This window comes from Mus musculus, chromosome 18, assembly GCF_000001635.26.
Source record: "Mus musculus strain C57BL/6J chromosome 18, GRCm38.p6 C57BL/6J".
NCBI lineage: Eukaryota > Metazoa > Chordata > Mammalia > Rodentia > Muridae > Mus > Mus musculus.
This window is the reverse complement of record NC_000084.6, coordinates 84,418,480-84,437,141: the sequence shown is the minus strand read 5'-3', so window position 1 is coordinate 84,437,141 and position 18,662 is coordinate 84,418,480. Positions and strand designations below refer to the sequence as shown.

General features: G+C 39.3%; 1 protein-coding gene across 4 annotated transcripts in view; it reads left to right on the top strand.

The window, feature by feature from the left end:
• Zfp407 (zinc finger protein 407) overlaps nucleotides 1-18,662 on the top strand; it is a 381,839-nt gene that overhangs the window by 152,398 nt on the left and 210,779 nt on the right. For all 4 annotated transcript variants that reach the window (XR_877587.2, XR_877586.2, NM_001033341.2 and 1 more), the window contains exon 4: nucleotides 4,708-4,782. Coding sequence is in view for 2 of the 4 variants with exons in the window: in NM_001033341.2 (NP_001028513.2) it covers nucleotides 4,708-4,782 (75 nt within the window). In the remaining 2 variants the exon portion in view is untranslated. The remainder of the gene's footprint in view (nucleotides 1-4,707; nucleotides 4,783-18,662) is intronic.

Below are 18,662 nucleotides of genomic sequence, written 5' to 3'. Positions count from 1 at the left end.
GGCATAACTGTGGCTGTGTTTACCTCTCTTCTTTTTGAATCGAGAATCACTATGTATTAATTTGTTCCTTGTTTATCCTATAGCAGTTACTCTGTTTGTTTGTTTGTTTGTTTGTTTGTTTGTTTGTTTTGAGACAGGGTTTTTCTGGATAGCTCTGGCTGTCCCGGAATTCACTTTGTAGACCAGGCTGGCCTCAAACTCAGAAATCCGCCTGCCTCTGCCTCCCGAGTGCTGAGATTAAAGGTGTGAGCCACCACGCCCGGCTTGCAGTTACTCTTATAATACTTGTTTAGTACTCACTATGTAGTAGGTTTGTTTTTTTTTTTTTTTAAATCTCACTTATATAAAGAAATCTTGGGATTTTATTCCAGCTTTGCTGAGGTATAAAATGTTTGTGTTCTCCAAATTCTCCTGTTAATGTCTAATCTCCAAATCAAGAAGAGTAAAAGCCTGTGACTGTGCAGCTCATAGCATCCCCTTGACGTGCCATTTAAGAGCATCCATAGCAAGCCCATCAAATCAACCGCTTTCTCAGCTCCAAGGAACACTAGCTTAATATCTAGCCTTCAATTTCTTTGATTTTTGGGCTTTTCAGATTCACATACTATAAGGAGTGTAGTTACATAGATCTTACTAAGATATCCATTTTCTAAATAATGTTCTGATGCAAGTCTGTAGATCTGAGCACACATGTAAAGCAGTAACATTGGGTGGCCCACCAGCATGTGCATGTTAATGTGGCCAGCCTTTTCCTCTTCACATATGTTGGAGACAGCATCCTTTTCTCTTGCTGTTTCATGGCGTTAGGGTGCTTCATGTTTGTTCATCTCACCTTTACGAGGTGTCTTAATTGGGCTTTTATTGCTGTGAAGAACCACCATGACCATGGCAACTCTCATAAAGGGAATCATTTAGTGGGTTTGACATTGAGTTCAGAGGTTCGGAGGTTCAGCCCATTATTGTCATGGTGGAACATTATTGTCATTGTGGAAGCATGGCACTGTGTAGGTGGCTTCTGAGGTACTGATAAGAAGCTGAGAGTCCTACATCTGCATCCATAAAGACCTTGAAGCCTGTTCCCACAGTGTCACACTTCCTTCAGTAAGGCTACACTTACTCCAACAAGGCCACATCCACTCTAACAAGGCGCACCTCCTAACAGTACCACTCACTATGAGCCAGCCATTCACACCGGAGTCTATGGGACCATTCCTATGAGAAGAGTTGGGTGTGTGAATTGTTCTTTAGGGGAGTGATTTTCACACATGAATATTGTTTGAGGTAGCTTTTTGGTGACATTTCTAAGCTCTGCCATGTGTGAGCTAAACTTTATTTCAGCATTTGCGCACTGCACTATCACCACGGTGAACGTAGGTATTTTGGAGTTGAAGTTTTTTATCTGACTACGTTTCTTTCTAGGAAAAACCAAATCATTGGCTAGATTGTGTCGGGCGGGGACCATGCTAATGCCAGGGTCAGATCTTGCACTGCCACCCTACCTCTTAGGATGCCAGGACTCTCAGGATTTTCCCTTTATCACAGCCCTCCTGTAGAAGACTCCATTTGCTTCAGGTCATTAGGAATTGGAGAAGGCACAAAGCATCATGAACTTCACCCTGTACTAAATGACAGAGCCAGGATTGGCCTTGCCTTAAAGAGCCAACATTACTACTCTGGCTAGTATAATAGCAGGAGTTCACGTTAACCTGAAGTAGTTCCACACATTTTTATGGTTGTACGCACTTTTATGGTTGTACATTAAGCCATTAGCCTTTGTCGGTTAGTCTCATGGCCTATTGTCTTTTTGGTGACCTTTTACTTTAGTAGAGATTTAAAATGTTAATAACTTGATTTTTGGATCACCCATCTGGTTATTGAGTGTGACTTGTCCTCTCTGCATCTGTGTGGGAACTATAGGATCCCTGGGTAGATACCCTTCAGAAGACTGTGCTCAAATTTGAACTTGTGATTTAGGTAATGCTCAGCCCAGTTAATACTTACATAGGAGAAATTGTAAGAATTTTGTAAGTGGGAGAGTTGAAAGTGATAATTGTACAGAGAAAGAAGAATAGAAGTGAAGGCAGCCAGCCCTCAGGAGCAAGTGCAGTCTCTGCAGCAGAGTGTAAGCAGCCAGGTTAGATCTGGTTCCTGGCACCAGCGTTTCAGCACCCTGCCCTACACACGGGTGTGCGCTATCGCGGCAAGTAAGGTTCTGTTGCTTCTCACATCTCTCTGTGCCTGCGATGCTGAGTTTACAAGGCAGGTTTCCATCCATGACTGAAATGGAGTGAATGCTACCCCGTAAAGCACACGGGACTGAAGGGGTGCTTTGATAGTCTGTAGTTCAGAAAAGCTACTTTGAAACAAAGACGTACTTGCAGTTTCTTGGGACAAGCAGTCCAGAGCCATTTGTAGTTAAGGTACAGGTGGGGCATAGCCTCATCCTTGAGAGACAGATTGAGTCATAAACAGGATTGAACCGACTTTGTCTTTACTATAAGATGACTATTAAACCCAAGATGGAGGCAGGCTGGTTTGATGATGTGCAAATCAGTTAAAATCAGGTAATCAAATTATTAAAATTGTTTTTTTGTTTATTTAGTCTGTGGCAAGCATGTGCCAACACACACATTATGTTCAAGTATTAAGTCAATAATCTGTTAATACAGTTAGTAGAGCATTTCTCTATCAGTTGTTTTCTCTTTGTACAGCTGGGTATTTTTACACGCTCAGTGATATCAAAAGCATCACACTAGTCATATTTTAAATAGCCAAGTTTAAAGAACTGGCATTTAGGTTAAATTGGATGAGTAAATTTTGCAGTATAACATAAACTCATGTTCTAGACTGCACAAATTTTCCATTTTCTCCAATATTCCTCAAGAGTGACAGATTGCCTCCTGAGCTTTTAACACTAGGGTTCTTTACAGACTTAGAATGTGTGGCTAAGACTTTCGTCCCTGTTGTGGATATTCTCCTGTGTATTGGAATATTTTTTGCTTGATTTTTATTTTAAACCTTCTCATTCTAATTAATAAATGGTTCTCTATTAAAAAACTGCCCTCTGGTTTCTGAGTTCAAATCTCTTAAATTGTACTTGGCCACATGAACAAGCTGTGCTTTGCAGCTTTGGGTTTTTAACCTTTGCTCTGTGCCATTAGCTTCATGTTTTTTTAATTATTGGAAAATAGAGGACAGTAGGAAAGTTATGACTTAAATGGACTGTTGTTATTGCTGTATTCTTTTTTTTGGGGGGGGGAATGAAAAATATTATTTATTCTTTTCAAATCAAGCAGAAACAAATATAGAACATCTTATGCTGTTGTTTTTTCGCTCACCACTTAATATTATCACAGTTTGATTCTTTAAATGTGATTATTATCTTTCCATTATAATGATTGATGATGCGACCAGCCATTCCTGGTTGTAAAGCATCTATTGTCATAGTTGTTATTGCCTACTATGTAAAACAGAGTGAGTGTTGTTTTTAGTGTATGCAAGTTTATTTGAATAATGAAGTAAAAATTATTTAAAAATGCAAATATATTTTTCCAACACACTTTCCCAGTAGTATATGAAAATAAACAAATAAGTGATATTTTCCAAATCAAGACTGTGTGATTCGAGAGAGTCTTTGGCTTTTAGTTGCAAATCTCTTCTGAGAGGCTGCATCGCTCAACATTCTTCACGTTGCGCATTTGTGCAAACATGTCCAGACGAATTCAGTGTTTAATGTTAAGAGTCTTATAACATGCCAATTTGATTTGTAGCCTTTCATATCATAGAATGCTAATTAAAATCATATTTTTGCATGTGTCATGCCTCTCATGTACATATGCAAATAGATTCTGTTGCCTTTCAGCTATTAGTAATTAACTTTATGAAGGACAGCTGTAATACATAATTAACAAAAATGTTTGCAAGCCCTTTACACTCTTGAGTTACAACAGTAAATTTTTTTTTTTTAATCCACTTTTCAAATTAGCCATTTTGTCTAATGTTTCAGAATGAAATCTGGTGCCTTTGAGAGTCACATAATTGATGTCGTGCTATGTGGAAGGATGGTAATGTGTCAGCTGCATGTATGCTCTCATTCCATATGTGTGCTTATACCTGATGTGTGTGTGTGTGAGTTAAGATACTGGGTCAGGTGATACTCTTTGTTTCACATAACACATGTGAATATGTGTGTACACATGCTGTAGATACAGGAAGCCTTTATGCCATTTCAAAACAATCTCTCTTTCAATCACTACCATGTTGTTAAGGAAGCTTCATACAGCCATTCATTTTCTTTTTTATAATCCTTTAAATATATAATAAGATGATATTTTCTTGAGCACATTTCATGTTTGAAGCTATAGGGCAGTGTATGCTATACCATAGTACTTTTTCTCTTTCTTGCCAATTGACAATAGAGACACTGACTAAGGAACCACAGTCATTATTTTGCTCTTTCGGACACTTTTAGTATTCCCAAACCAGAAAAGAAGCCCATCAAATTAGATGCAGTTGTGTCTTTTGCTTCCAAGTAGGATAGTACCTTTGATGACAAGATCAGCACTGTGCAAGAGCTGTTGTAATGAGTATGTCCACACTGTGCTGGTGTGTGCCTGTATCAGAAACGGTCTCACATGCTCTCTGCAATTTTCCAGCCAAGTATCAAAATATAATTCTATAATTAATTTTGTTTCTTTCATTCTTTAGGGTTGCTTTTGTGATGAAGAAACACTTAAATACTCACCTGCTAGGCAAGCACGGAGTTGGCACCCCAAAGGAAAGGTAATTTCCATTCTTCTGTAGTTTGTATTTCATATGTGAGATGAATCTTTCATGTATCTATTCTTTAGCCTTACTTTATTCATTTTCAGTTTTGTTTAATGAAAGAACTTTTCAAATTTGTGTCACTGGTATATCTTGAATTTGTAGCTTCCTTCTTGAACACCATTTATTATGTCAACTTTTCAGAAAAATGCAATGGCATATGGTAGTTTTAAAAATAAAGTCTGGAAACACTCAAGGTTTTGTGACGGAAACAAAACCATAGAATTAAAATTAGAGGGAAATGAACTCTGTAAACACCTCAGCACATTCTAAAACAAATGTTTAAACTAAATATTGAGGGGAGAAACAATAAAATGTTGTCTTTAGTGTAACTTTATATTGAAGTTTTAAAATAACATTTTTGAGTTATTACTATAGACTTAAACACTGCTGATATTAAAACAGCTATCTTGTGTCATTCTCCAAATAATAGTACAGTTGCCATGTCAGAAAAAAATAACACTACCATTATTGTAACTTCAACTGCCAAGATTTCCTTGGTGGTATATAATAATTAACTTAGTCATGTAGACTTTATTGTTGTAAGTGAACTGACGGCTAGCAGTGTCACCTACCACATGAGCAGGGCCACTTCTGACAACTGTGAAGCTTTGGAAATGGACTCACTTCCTATGTGGAGACGGCGTTCTTAGCTTCCTGAATTGAAGCTCGACTTTCAAACTCCCCCCAAACTCCCAGGAAAATGTTCTAGATTTCTACACTCATCCGGTGTCATTCACGATGTTTGGACAATTCTAAAGTCACCTATCAAACAGTACTTAGGCCTCAGCTTTTTAAGCAACATCTAAAATATTTATGGGTCTTTCAAAATAAAAATGTTCTAATGTTTTGTTTATTGGTAATTTAACTAGATTATTTTTCTGAAGTATTAATTTCCTTAACATTAGAGTATGGTTAGAGACTATTGTTGTGTTCAAATATTAACCATATTGTGTGTGCTTCCTTTGTACCTAAACTTTAATTTCTCCTATTTTTTGTCATATTGAACTCATTTTTGCTCCTAATATACCCAGTTAACACAGTTTTACATACATGTTGTACTTATGTTCCTCTTGCTTTCATGAGTTACCTCAGTTACTCTTAAACTTCTTAAGCAGTACATTAGAATTTTTACTTTATGGCTATAAGTTAAAATAAGAATTGGAATATAGAATTTGTAAAGTGTTCTTATTTTTTCCATCTCTCATCAAAGGCATACATATAAACTTTTAATCTTTATTTACCCATATTTATTTATCACTTTTTATATAATGTACTATGAGTTTGAAAGTCATGCACTTACTGTTTGGTTTTTCTACTTGCATTTCCTGTGATTTATAGGTACTTTCTGCTCCTTTAACTCTGTAGATAAATAAAGCCACAGAGATGTAGTGGTTTAATGAGAATGGCCTCTGTAGGCTCAGATACTTGAATACTTGGCCCCAAGTTAGCAGAAGTGTTTGGGAAGGATTGGAAGATTTGGCCTGGTTGGAGGAGGTGTTGCACTTTGAGACTTCAGAATCAGGCTCACTTCCCAGTTATGCATCTCTCCGTCTGCCTTCTACTGATATAAGTGTGTGTGTGTGTGTGTGTGTGTGTGTGTGTGTGTGTGTGTGTGTGTGACACTGACCTGCTTTTGCACTGTACACTAGCCTTGCCAAGTGTTATGAAAATACTGATAGATTATCTGGATGGGTACACTAATATTTCTAGCCATAGCATTCATCTACAGTAGATATTTTTGAATTTTCCTTCCCATTAAAAATTCTGTGATTCAGATGTTTGTGATGTCATCTTTTTTTCTGGCATTATTGTATAGAATGATGAATCAGAATTCCTGGAGTTAGCTATAAATGCATTTTTTTGTTGTCCATCTCTGGTTGGAGGAGACGAGGATTTATCATTGTAATCTATTTTACATTTATAAAGGCTCCTCCCCTTTGTGTGTGTGGCTTTATAAGCATCACAGAAGCCGTGGTTTGATTTACCTTTTCTTTGGGAACAACGTTCATCAATTCCATTAAAGCTTTTCCTTACCTATAATTTCGCAAGCTTGCTATATTTTAATTTTTCCAGGACAGTATAATTGGTTTATTTTTCATGTTCAGGATTTGATTCTACTCTCTAATGCCTTGCATATTGCAGAAAAATATATAATAGAAGCTAGTTAAATAAGCTGTGACAATTAAATTAATAATGCATTTTGTTAGTATTTAGGCCTCGTGTTTTGAGTGATATATGCAAAAATGGTAATTTATTAAAAACAAAGTCACATTTTTCTACTATAAAGTTTGGTGAAGCAATAAAGTTTGTCAGCATAACTGGCATTTTAAGAAAAGAAAAAAAAAAGTAAATTTCACAGTGGTTTTTGAGACCTTACAAATACTTGACATGATGGTAGCTTTCACAAGAGTCAAATTTTTTAACCTAAATTTTCATCAACTCACTGTACTTTAATGTAACATAGCAATTGTGAGGTATTTTACATTTAAATACAAGTAACTGAATGTTGCCACATCCAGCTTGTGTTTTTAAGTAATAAACTTCAATTAAGTTAAGTACATTCTAAATAATTTTTGTTCTAAATGAGCATCTATTACAGATGTGAATGAAAATGTCTTTATAACACCTTGATTTTGCTCATAATATTCTTGACCATCCTTTTATACATTTATAACAACAAGTTAAGGCATAGTATGTGTGTGTTCTATGAGTGTCAGGTCTGTGTGACATGGAGTGTCTGTGTAGTATAAAGTCAGCGACTCTGAACAGTGGTGAAGAGAAGAGCGGCCTGCTTTGCTTCAGATTGCCATCTGCTTCTTTGATTCTTTTATGTCTCTACACCATTGTTGTGTGTGTGTGTGTGTGAGAGAGAGAGAGAGAGAGAGACAGAGACAGAGACAGAGAGACAGAGACAGACAGTGTGAGAGAGCTAGATACTGAGTGAGTGAGTGAGTGAGTGAGTGAGTGTGTGGACGTTGGCTACCATTAGGAAATATCTTTGCTCATAGAACCCTTGCAGAATGCTTATGGCACTACTTTAATAATAAAGGATTTAATATTAGATAGTATACAATATACCATACTCATTAAATGGTTTTGCCAGAGGTAATACACCTGCAATTTAATAATGAGTATCCAGATCACAGGCTGTTCCTGTTTCAGTGAAGCCATGTTTGGAAGATGTTAGCACCATGTGTGTTGTTTCTGTTTAGGCTTTACATCACTAGATCTTTACTTAACTGAACCGTGGAACCAACTTACTAGTTGGTATCCTCTCTTCCATCAACCATTAAGTGTCAGTAAGGCCTCAGGGAAGGATGGGCTCCGGAGCCCCTCTTCATGCTGGGGTATTGATGGGTCCCAGTGTGCACCTCACCTGTAGCATCATCCTGACTGTCTTGACTAATGTGGGGAAGCCCACTCCAACTGTGGGCATCACATTCAGGTAGCAGCCCAGATGAAAAGGGCATTTCAGCCTGAGGTTTTCTCAGTTTGCATTTCCTAGCGCTGCTCTGCTGACCTGTGGGGATGCTGCTGCTATGGCTGTTGTGTCTGCTGCTGTGACTGCTGCTGTGTCTGCTGTATCTGCTGCTGTATCTGCTGCTGTATCTGCTGCTGTGGCTGCTGCTGTATCTGCTGTGGCTGTTGCTGTGACTGCTGCTGTGGCTGCTGCTGCTGTGGTTGTTCTGTATACTGCTGCTGTGTCTGCTGCTATTGCCTCCACTGCCTCATTTCTCATAGTAGAGTCAGCATTTTTCAGGCTTTTATTGTGGAATAGGGAATAACAACTCTCAGTACCATTCAGGGCAACTGAATAATATCCTATAACACCTCAGGTTGTGATTGTTGAGCACCTACTCCTGTGAATTGAGTATATTGCTTGCTGCCTGCCCTTGACAGACAGCTGTTGGAGGACCATTCAGACAAGTGAGATACCCAGCTCCCAGGAATGAGTACTGCTTTTTCAGCAGTCAGATGTGAATTCTAAAGATTTGTGATGTGGGAAGCGTGCTCTCTGTCTCTGTCTCTCCCCGAGACCCCTCCCGCGTGTGTGTGTGTGTGTGTGTGTGTGTGTGTGTGTGTGTGTTCATCCTTCATCTTCTTGGTTATATCCCTTTAGAGAACCTGACTAAAACATTGACTATGATTGCTGCGGGTTCTTGGCTTGCAGCAGATACCTGGGTCCAGAAGTCTCACAAGTGCTTCCCATGGTGTTTTTACTCTCTTTCTGCCCCCTTCTGTCATGTTTCCTGACCCTTGCATGGGGCAGGGCGTGATAGAGAGCCCTGTGTAGAAGTGAGCATGCAGGAGTCCCAGCACTTCACTGTGTATGAGTCACCTCACGCACTGTTCATTGAACAGAGAAGCCTCTCGATCATATGCAGCACTGAGCTAGGAGAGCAGATATTTAGATGCAGTTTGTCAGCATGTTCCTGTAGCCAGCGGTAGTGCAGGGTCCTTCCTGAGGCCTCTGGCCTGACCTCTGCAGTGGGCTTTTCATCAGGCTTACTGAATTAGGCATGAATTGCATCCAAACAAAAAGAGGTGTGATGCATAATCTTAGGACATTTGTGCCATAGCTGTACCAGAGGGTAGAGCTTGCAGGTGTGTATTATACCATGCCAGTTTCAGCACTGAGCATACCTCTGATAACTTTTTTATCCATTCCAGCACTATGAAAGCTAATAGCAGGAATGAAACATAGTTCAAGCTGGATTTCATTAAGCCTTGTAACCATAATATGTGATATTTCAGCAATAGGACCTTACTGTATCTTTCAGGTGGGCAGCTATCAGAAATGGCAGTAGACTTTTTTGGGGAGGGGGGTGAGGTAGGGGAGTGGATAGGGGGTTTCCCTGATTAACAACAAACAGGGAGGTAGTCTATGTCTGGCATCAGGACTTTGTTTAGCAAACTGTGACTTCTGGAAGCTTGTTGTCAAGCCGGGCGTGGTGGTGCACACCTTTAATCCCAGCACTCAGTTCGAGGCCAGTTTACAAAGTGAGTTCCAGGACAGCCAGGGCTATATAGAGAAACCCTGTCTTGAAAAACCAAAAACCAAAACCAAAACCAAAAACGAAAAAACCAAATAAACAGAAAAAAAACTACCCACACAAGTTAATTTAAGAGAAAGAAAGCATTTATGGACTAATGTCAGCATTAAAAGTGTTTACAGAAGACTCACCTCTGTTAAGGCTAAGTGCAGGGGGACTTCACTCCTCTTCAGTCTTGCTTACTCTAGTAAGTCAGTAAGCTGACTCAGAGCTCACTCACGTGTGTCCAGGTTCTCTGTCCTCCCTCCTTTGTATATCCTCATCGGTGGACACTCAGATCCAAATAACAGTGCTGCCATGACTATTTCCGTGAAAAAGGAGGTTTTAATTCAAAGGAAGGCTAGCGAATCATTTCTCAGACTGCTAGAAGCCACATTGTTCATCAAAAAAATTATTTATGGTATTATTTATTGAAAATTGCATTTTGCATTTTAATTGAGTTAGTCAGTAGTTTGTTTAGATGCATATGGATAGAGATATGCAGTTCCCACTAAAGTCACTATCAAAGTTGGGACTTCACTCTACACCGTAGTGGTCACTTGGACATTCTTTGTTTCTCCCAGTGTACTGCGGCAGGTAGGCTTTTCTCTCTTGTCTGCTTTTCAGTCTCTTGGGTGAATGTCAACACAAATATCTGTCTCACAGCATGTCCGGATTCCACAGGCTTCAGGCTCTTTCTGTTTTTCCATCATCATCATCATCATCACCACCACCACCACCACCATCATCATCATCATCATCATCATCATCACCACCATGTCTTTTTTTCACTGTGCTGTTTTTATTTTTTGTCACGTAGATTTTTTTTATACTATAATTATTACGATGATGACTTAAATTTTAAAAAGTTCCTAGAAATAACATGAAACTCAATTTTGGTGTTAACTCAGTGTTTGGGCTGTTCCATAAAATGTCATATTGTGTCTGTAAGACTCAGGAAAATGATTCCTTTTTGGTCTTTATTTCAGCAGAAGCTGGCTTTCCAGCAATGATTTGTCGTTTCAGACTTGGGTACTAGCGAATCATGTATGTAATTGAGTTTTCCTCTTTGTGTTTACTGCTGGGATGCTGGGGTCCTAAACTGTGACCCTTCTTGAGCATGTGGAAGGACTTTAGGGAGCACAATTTATTTACTACAGTTATTTCCAGTTTCATTTTTTCTCTCTTCATGAGGAAGTCCCATTTTATGTGAGTGATATATTTTAACAAGCTCACATAAATCAAAGCCCTCATAATTCAGGAGTAGTATTGTGGAAGGAACTTTTAAAGTTAAGTCAATACTTTCCTACAAGTTCATGTATCTTTAGCCCTTTTGTTTTATGTCTCTCTCTGGAGCACTATACAACCCTATTATTTGATACTTTTAGAAAATGTTCTTTCCATATCAAATGAAACATTTTTGCACACTTTAAGATACTGTTTCTCTCATTTTATTTTGTAGACCTTTGTCTTATTTTAGGCAAGACTTGCTTTTAAGATTTCTGTCCTGTTGATAGGTGTTTGCTTCCCATCCAGAAAGGATACTTACTCTCCCTTTATAGCATGTCTTGTTTTCCTTCAGTGTATCAGAAATTGTTTATTATATCTTGGTTATGATATGCAGATGTTGGTATGTTTCTGAGAATGATTGAGACTTTCTTGTTCCCAGAAGCTCAAAAGTTGCTTTGATTCTTAAGAATTTAAAAATATTCAATGGCCAAAAAAGTGAATTTTAGTTTAGTTTATGTTAGTTCATACATGGAAGATGAGTAGAAAGAGAGGCAGGTGAGAGACCTGCTCTATACAGCAGGGAAGAACCTGAAATACAGGTCATGTCAAGCTGCTAGTCTGGGGCCTTTTCAAAGCCTAACTGCAGAAGCTAGGCTGACACATGGGGAGGTGGGTGGGCTTGGTCAGGCTGGTTGTTGCCTCCAGATTCCTCCTTGGATTCAGATATTGTTTCATGAACAACCTTCATTTAGGGAGACTACAAAGAAACGAAGGTCAGCTGCCTTCTTGCTCTGTTTGCCTAGTCTGTTCCTCTCTTCTATTTTCATCAGCCCGTGTTAGTAATGTATTTGCTGCTTGTCATAGTTTATTTCTGTGAAGAGACACCACAACCACAGCAACTCTGACGAAGGACAACATTTAATTGGGGCTGGCTTACAGTTTCTGAGTTTTAGTCCGTTCTAATGGTGGTGGGAAGTATGGCAGTATGTAGGCTGACAGTATGTAGGCTGACAGTATGGAAGTATGGCGGTATGTAGGCTGACTGTATGTAGGCTGACAGTATGTAGGCTGACTGGCAGTATGTAGGCTGACAGTATGTAGGCTGACAGTATGGAAGTATGGCAGTATGTAGGCTGACCGTATGGAAGAATGGCAGTATGTAGGCTGACTGGCAGTATGTAGGCTGACAGTATGTAGGCTGACAGTATGGAAGTATGGCAGTATGTAGGCTGACCGTATGGAAGTATGGCAGTATGTAGGCTGACTGGCAGTATGTAGGCTGGCAGTATGGAAGTATGTAGGCTGACCGTATGTAGGCTGACAGTATGGAAGTATGGCAGTATGTAGGCTGACTGGCAGTATGTAGGCTGACTGGCAGTATGTAGGCTGGCAGTATGTAGGCTGACAGTATGTAGGCTGACAGTATGTAGGCTGACAGTGTGAAGGCTGACAGTATGTAGGCTGACAGGGAGCTGGAGCTGATTGTTCTACTCCTGACCCACAGGCAGCAGATCACTCACTGTACCACCCTGGACCCAGCCTCCACAGTGACACATGTCTCCAACGAGGCCACGCCTACCCTAACATGACCATATCTCCTAATGTGCCTTTTCCTATGGACAAGCATTCAAACATATGAGTCTATGGGGGCCATTCCTATTCTAACAGCCATACTGCTTTAAAAGACGCCTCATTGTCCTAGTCATGAGATTTCTATAGTTAGTCTTCTGATACATCTAAGATCTTTCTCCCCAATAATAATAATGTGCATTGTTTAAAGAGAACGGGTGTTTCTTGACAACTGGCATCTCACTTTTTTTGGCCGTTCTCTTCTTTTACTTTATTTAATTTCCCTTTAAAACACTGGTTATATAGCTGGACTCTGGCTAAATCGCCTTAAACTCCTTCATTCTCAGTCAATGCCAGAATTAAGGAGCCAAAAGCCTAAATGTTTACTGAGTCCCCACTTACATGGAAAGCTCAGCTTTGGTGCAGTTTCACCGTGGAGCACTGACTTTCTCGGAGAGCACTTTATGTTCAGTTGCTTGGAAGTTGATACAAATGTTCAAATTGACAGTTCCCAAGGAATGGTCAGGAAACAACTTTTGAAAGTAATTTTTTGAACTTTTATCAAAGCAATTTGGCCATCTATTTGAACCAACTGTGATTTTATTTTCTTACTCTGCAGTGCTATGATGGAAAAAAATGAAGTGCTTACACAATAATTTTTTAAACATCAGCTTCCCACTCCAATTCTGGTTAGTAGGACAACTTGTCTGGTTAGGATGAAGGGATGCTATGCTCCCAGTGGAGTGTTCTCTGCCATTAAAGAGCAGTCAGCTGCCATTGGCGTTCTGTATGATCATGTGGTTACCCTAACGTTCTGCAAAGCACCCCTTATTTCAGCTGACCTTTCCTCCATTCCTGAAAAAGCATAGCATTTCTTGGTAGTTATTAAATACTAAAACCTACTCAGATTGCATTATACAAAATCAGTGACTAGGGTGAGAAGTCAAATATTAATTTTATATGAATTAACATAAAGTTTATATAGAAGTATTTCTAGCTGGTTTGAAGGCTATAAAAATATGTTTTCCAGGGATACCGCGTTATATCATTTACCATAGGTTTTGACTGAATTGAGTTCTTTTTTTTTTTGAATGGACAGTGGCATCTTAGATACTGTATCAGTTCTAAGAACAGTTTAGAGGTGAAGTCAAAGTGAGATATAAAGCCTTGCTAGCCAGTTATGCCTAGCATTGTCCTTCACTGTCACATTGAAAGCCGTCCTTAATTGTCTTCCAGGCTGGACTCAAGATTCAAAATTTGTAAATCTCCTAAATTTACTTTCTGAGCAATCGCTTGTTACTGCTTTGGAGGTTACTGTACGTCTGAGAACGTTCTCTATTGTTTTCTTTCACAATGCTGTGTTTATTGGCTCCAATCTAGGTGATTCATTTTAAGGGAATGAATTTTTTCCCTCTCTCAATGTATAGTTTAAGTAATTTGTAATTTGTAAACGCTGCATGAAAATGCTCTGTAAGCTAGTATGTATCGTGCCAGTTTGTACTGTGTCTTTTCTGATGAATTAACACAGTGTGCTGATCTTCAGGAGCAGGGGCTTGTGACATACTCCTGCTTGTTTTGTGGACTCTTGTGACATGGCATTAATACAAAAATTTTTTTTAAAAGATTACAAGACAGTATATAGGTATGTTTCATAATTTTTAAAATAATTTCTTCTAGATAAAATGATCGAAGAAGTTTCCATTTGCTAAGGTCTGAATAATATCTGCTACTCAACTCTGTTTTCTACAGATTTGCCAGAGCATAGGGTCAGAGTTCTAGCGGATCGACAGATTCAGTGTAAAATACCTAGAATGGATTTAATTTAAAGTTATAACAAGTTTCTGTTATCTTTATGAATTCAAATTTTATTAGCATGTATCATTTCGAGTGAGGATTTTATTACATGTCCATATATAATTCAGTCATGGTTAGCTCCACTCTATTATCTCCCTCACTGTCCCCTTTCAAAAGCATTTTTTTGTGGCAGTGGCCATTTTACTTACCATGATAATGTCTAGTTGTATCTATTTTTCCACAAATGATATTATTTTGGTTTTGTTTATGACTGGTACTCAATTGTGTAGGTTCTCCATATTTTCTTCATCTTCACATGGTTGTGCTGTCTTAGCCTGCTTTTTTTGGGGGGGGATTGTTTTTTAATTTTTCTCCTTTTTTATTAGATGTTTTCTTTATTTACATTGCAAATGTTACCCCTTTTCCTCATTTCTCCTTTGAAAACCCCCCTTTCCCTACCACCCCTCACCAACCCACCCACTCCTGCTTCCCTGTCCTGGCGTTCCCCTATATTGGAGCATAGAGCCTTCATAGGACCAAGGGCCTCTCCTTCCATTGGTGTCCCACAAGGCCATCTTCTGCTTCATATGCAGCACGAAACGTGGGTCCCTTTTAAGAGTGGTTTTGGTTTTTAGGTTTTGGTTTATTGTTTTGTTTTGTTTTGTTTTGTTAGATTTTTAGACTTTGCATATTTTATTTTATGTGTGAATGGTTTACTGCGTGTATGTATGTATGTATGTATGTATGTATGTATGTATGTATGTATGTATGTGTCACTTGTCCCTGTTGCCCAGGGTTAAAATGCTGCATCACATCTGCTGGACTCTATGCTGTGAGCCACCATGTACCATTGCTGTTAACCTGCAGATCTCATCTCCAGCTCCATGGGGCTATTTTTTCTTCCTTTTTAAATGACCTTCCTACTGATTTTTGTAATGGCTAAGGTAGTTACTTTCTTACTGTGGTGAATGTGCCACCCAATCCCAGCGCATGATTTTTAAATGATAGCCATTGCAAATGGCTGAGGTGAGTCTCAGTATGGGCTCTGTTTGTGTTTCTCTATTGGTAAAGTATTCAGCATTCTTTTTTTTTTTTTTTAATTTTGGCTGTTTGTACTTCTTCATTTGAAGTGTTTATTGAGTACAGCCCTCATTTATTGTCTGGATGGCTTACCATTTTGTTGCCGACTTCTGAGGTTTTCACTTCTCTAGCTATAATTTCAGGTTCTATCTATAATGACACAGATTGTTTCCCGTTCTGAGGCTGGATCTTACTGGGGGTTTTCATTTGTTTTCTTGTTTTTGTTTCCGTTTCTTGTTGTTCTGAACTGACGTTTCCCGTGTGATTCCGTTCTATTGGTGCTTCTGGTTTCCTGTGCATCTTCAGGCTCTCTTGTGCCTGTCTTCATAGTGCAGACAGGCAGAGCCAAGCCAAGGTCATGATCTGCCTTCACCTGATTGTTTTAAAGGATGAGAAATAATATCGCCCTTCGTTCTATTGTTAGGTATCTAGGCTTTGAACATCGTTTATTTTAAAAGTTCCTCTTTCATTTGTTTATTTTAGTCATCTTTTTCAAAAATTAGCTAGTCCTCTACGTGGCCTGTTAGTGAGTTCTTCCTGTGTGATCCGTGCGCTCTTCCCGCTGGTGATTCCTGTTGCATACACATCTCTTTGTGTCCCTGTTATTTTATACTGTTACCCTGACTCTAGTATAAAGTCAGGGACCACAATTCCTTTACATTGAATTTCATTCCTTATATTTCTGTGACATTATTGCAGAAACAGAAAGAATAACCATTAAATTCATATCTTTGATATTTTTGAAACAGTCTTTCTTTGCCATCTTGGCTGGCCTAGAACTTCTGGTTCCTACTGCTGCCTCCTCTGAGTGCCAGGATGATATGTGTTTGCCTTCAAATTTTCTTTTAGGTGAATTGTAATGGCTACAGTTGATGATAATGCTCACTATTTATCTTTCCTTGTTTCACATTTATTATTATGTAATAACTGACTCTACAGTATGCTTTTGGTAACTAGATAATGGTAGGCTTCTGCATAACAAAATTATAGTTAATTTTTTTCTTCTAGAAAATATGCTTATGTGGTTGTGCGTGTACATGTGGGGGTGTGTTTTGTGGGTGCATGTGTGGGGATGATGAGTGGATGTGTGTTGGTGTTTGTGTGGAGAGTAGAGTTCCACTCCTCAGACACCAGTAAATCCTCTTTCTGTTACTTTGAGTGTTGCCCAGAGCTCTCTAGGTAGGGCAGCTTAGCTGTGTAGTGAACCTGGAGTTTGCCTATCCTACCTCTTGATTGCTGGTATTATGAATAGAGGCCAGCATGCCCAGCTTTTTGAGGGGCGGCAGGCGAGGGGGGAGGGAGAAAGAGAGAGTGTAAGTATGTGTGTGTGTGTGTGTGTGTGTGTGTGTGTGTGTGTGTGTATGTGTGTGTATGCGTTCTCCCACCTGAGGGGGTCACAAGTGCAGGAGTTCCTGACAGTTGTGACCTGCCCTTTGTGCTTGTTAGGAAACAAATTCAGACCCTCGGCAAGAGTAGCATGTGATCTAACAAGGAGGCATTCCTCCAGGCCCCAGACCCAGCTTTGAAAAATGTGTTTTGAGCATTGAATTTCTGTCTTCTCCTGTGGCATACACTTGGCCGACTGTGGTTCCCTAGATCATTTCGCCTTTTCATAGCATGTTGCAAAAATGGGAATACAGTTTTTAAGATAAAGAAAAATTCTCACAAGAGGTAATAACATATTATTGAAGATATAGGAGCATACATTTTGTTGTGACGTGCGTGCGTGTGTGCGTGCATGTGTGTTGTGGTGTGTAGTATATGTATATTCATGCATAAACCAGAGGCTGATTTCTGATACTTTTTTTTTCTCAGTCTCTTTTTTATTTTTGACTCTTAGTGAACCTGGAGCCACTCACTCACTATTAATCTGGCTGGTAGCGCCTGGGATCCAGCAGTCCTGTTCCCAATCCTTGGGTTTATCGATTTGCTCTGCTATTCTCTGCGTTCTGTCTTGGTTTTCAGATAAAAGTTCAACTTTTCATACTTACAGTACTTTGAATAGTTTACTGATTGAACCATCTCAAAACCCTCGCCATAATGTTTTGATTTTTTTAAACTAATTTCTTTAACTTCTTTTCCTGTACATATATGAGAAAAACAAACAAGCAAACAAGCAAACACCCCAAAACTTTAACTGCAGCATAGCTATGCAGCCATATGTTATCTGAGATGAGACATTTTCACGCTCAGCATTTCAGGAAGGTTTTCCTTTCTTTCTTTGTATTTCGATGCTGGAACTGTCATTTCAGCAGAATGGAGCAGTTCTTAGAGGACAGGACTCAGAACCATTGTTCACTGCAGAGCAGAGGATGGCTCAAGACACAGACTGTGCACCAGCCTCAGGGCACCCTTTCATGACTCCCCTTACCTGTTAGAACTTGTCCCAGCTCACTTTGCCCTTTAACCTAAATAGCTCTGTCTTCTAAGACACTCTGATGCAAACGTGACTGTTGACTGGAATGACTCAGTCAGAACCAGCGTTCTGGTTTCTCTGTGGCTTTGCGATGCTGACTGTTGGGTGCTCCCCTGGTGCATCACGGCCTTCCTCTGTTGTGCTTGTGCTGAGGATGGTTGGGCATCACAGAAGGCTTTGCCTGGCTGCTTCCTATCTCCAGGGCATTGTGTCCGGGCTGCTACAATGTATTCTTCCTATCTCCAGGGCATTGTGTCAGGGCTGCTACCATGTATTCTTTCTATCTCCAGGGCATTGTGTCAGGGCTGCTACAAAGTATTCTTTAGTCAGCTCAGTCATTGGATTTTGGTTTGGCGACTGGAAGTAAAGATGTCCTCAAGGGACCACAGAGCTCAGGGTTTGGTGTTGTTTTGTTTTTGTTTTTTACTGGTTTACTTCACAGTATCATTAAGTAGGCAATTTACACCTCAAAAAAAGAGCCTTGTAAGTTTTTGGCAATCCTTACTACCCTTTATGAGTGAAGTTGCATCCTATAGGTGGCTTTTAAAGGTTCATTGCTTTGCATATATCTGTGACTTTATATTTTGACCAAAGCAGCTTGTTGTATACTTTTATACTATAAGGGAAACCTTTATATTTCTTAGAAGTGAAGACAACTTCAGAGTTTTCCTTTTAATATCTGAGTTTAAAAGTTTGGATATTAAATATAGAAT